General features: G+C 51.9%; 1 protein-coding gene across 1 annotated transcript in view; it reads right to left on the reverse strand.

The window, feature by feature from the left end:
* The window catches only part of LOC140888034 (uncharacterized), a 4149-nt gene that overhangs the window by 754 nt on the left and 895 nt on the right, over positions 1–2500 (reverse strand). Inside the window, exons 1-2 of the mRNA XM_073295708.1 lie at positions 1264–2500; positions 1–1149 (exon numbers count right to left, since the gene is read on the reverse strand). The exon at positions 1–1149 is cut by the window's left edge and continues 166 nt beyond it; the exon at positions 1264–2500 is cut by the window's right edge and continues 895 nt beyond it. Of these exons, the coding sequence (XP_073151809.1) occupies positions 1–1149; positions 1264–2500 (2386 nt within the window). The remainder of the gene's footprint in view (positions 1150–1263) is intronic.

Below are 2500 nucleotides of genomic sequence, written 5' to 3' on the forward strand. Positions count from 1 at the left end.
CTAAGAATCTGAATAGCAATCTGGGAATCAGTTTCAATCCAAAGGGGAAAAAGGCTAAGGTCAGAACAGAGAAGAATACCCCTCCAAATCGCCCAGAGTTTTGCACGGACATTGGACCCCAAACCAATGAACTCACTAAAAAACGCCAAGACCCTACCAGAAGAATCCCGGACAACCCCCCCCACAGACGACTCACTTGGGTTACCTCTCGAGCTCCCATCCACATTGAGCTTGAAGGACCCAGGTGGAGGCCTCAACCAACGGACGATCGCAGTCTTGTGAATCCGTTGGAGGCCGACCGAGATGCCCATCTTCCTCGCAGCCTGCAAAGCCCCCAGCCAAAGACGGGGCTTGAGAACAGTTGCGGAATGAGCAAGTCTCAAATAAGACAAAATTTGGAACTTAACCTTCTCCGCAGAGTAGGGTAAGTGACGGTGCTTAGTATCATTGCGTGCAGTCCATAGGAACCAAAGCACAACAAAAGGAATGAATTCCCTCACATTACCCCCCGGAGACCACTCGCGACCCCTTTTCCAAGCACTGAGAAACAGACTGAAGTTCTCAGTGGCAGGGATGCGAACTCTAAAGATAGCCCCAAAGAAATTCCACACAGAGCGGGCGATGGGACCGTCGATGAAAATGTGAGTAAATGTCTCCGACATCTCACAGCACTGGCACTTGGACACAAGGGAGAAACCCCGCTGCTGGAGCACCTCATCCACAGGCAACCACCGATGCCAAAACCTCCACAGAAAGAAGGACATGGTGGGCCTCATCCAGCGACCCCAACAGGGAGTAAAGATATCCGAGACCGAGCCTCTCGGTCTGACCTGCTCCCAAGCAGATCTCACAAAAAAGGCACCATCGGTGCTGTGGATCCAGATAGTCGCATCCGGTTCATCCACCAAAACAGGAATCTGAACGATCTCCTCCGCCACCGAGGGAGCGACGACAGCGCAAAGGAGATCAAAATCCCAGTCTCCCTCCAAAAGGAAGCTGAAAACACGCACACACCGATCCCCTCTGACATTACACCTGCTCGACAAAGGGGCATCACCCAACCAAGTATCATCCCAAAAAGAGACATCCCCAAGACCAATCCTCCACCGGATACCAGGCTTCGCACGAGGTCTAATCTGGAGCAAGCGCCTCCAAGTGGGAGAAATGGCTCCACGAGAAGGAGCACAAATAGGGCTGACAGTCCGGCAATACTTCCTCGAAAGGAATCTCGCCTAGAGAGAGGAACCCTGCCGGAATCTGAACCACAGCTTCATGGAAAAGCTATCAACAATGTCCTTGAGCCTGCAAAAACCCAGGCCTCCTTCTTCCACAGGGAGACAGGCGCGAGACCAGCGGGCCCAGTGCCACTTCTTTTCTAAGGGTCTGGAGCCCCAAAGAAAAGCATTGAAAATACGCTCCAGTTTCTCCAAAACAGCCAAAGGAGGCTGGATCACCTGGCAGAGATAGATCGGGATCGAAAGGAGCACACTGCGGATCAGCGTCATCTTACTCCCAGGAGCAAGGGAACGGGACTCCCAGCCCTCCAGCTTTTTCCGGACCGACTGCAGAAGAGGCTCAAAGAGAGAGCACTTGCGGTTCCCACAGAAAAGCGGAGCTCCAAGGTATTTCAAGGGCAGCTGCCCCTCCGCAAATCCAGTGATTTGCAGCAAACGGGAGCGGCGATGAGCGGTCCAGCCCAAAGGAAAGATCATAGCACTCTTGGCCACATTAACGAGCTGGCCCGAGCAATTTTCATAGTGAGCCAGAAAATCTTTGAGACGCTGAAGACCATGGGATCCCCCATTGGCAAAAATAATGACATCGTCAGCATAGGCCAAATGGGAAATCGGCAAATCACACCCAGACCGATACCTCAAATCAGCATGCTGGAGGAACAACCGGTCCAAGCCACGGGACAGATACTCCGCTCCAAGAATAAAGAGGAGGGGAGATAAAGGGTCACCCTGTCTCAGGCCTCTCGAGGAAGCAAAGAAACCAGCAGGGGTACCATTGACATTAACCGAGAACTTGCAAAAAGAAATGCAAGCCCTCACCATTCTCACAACCTGCTCCGAAAAACCAAACCATCGGAGGACATCCAAAAGAAAAGACCATTGGACTCTATGATAGGCCTTAGCCATGTCCAATTTCAGAATGACATTACCACCACGGGCAGGGAGATTAAGACTGTGAGTGAGCTCATGCGCGAGAAGGATATTGTCAGCAATCATCTGCCCCGGCACAAAGCCACTCTGACTCTGAGAAATGAGTCTCCCCACCACCGACCGCAGACGAGAGTATAAAAGCTTTGAGATAATCTTTTTGGAAACATTACACAAGCTGATGGGACGGAAGTCCGTCCAAGCTTGCGCACCCTCGACTTTGGGGATCAAAGTGATCGTGGTGGCAGTGAAGCCCTGGGGCATAAGAGAGCCCCGAAAGAAATCAAGGACAGCGTCCATGACATCATGCTGCACAAAATCCCAGCAGCTCTGAAAGA

This window comes from Henckelia pumila, chromosome 3 (genome assembly GCF_033568475.1).
Source record: "Henckelia pumila isolate YLH828 chromosome 3, ASM3356847v2, whole genome shotgun sequence".
Lineage (NCBI taxonomy): Eukaryota > Viridiplantae > Streptophyta > Magnoliopsida > Lamiales > Gesneriaceae > Henckelia > Henckelia pumila.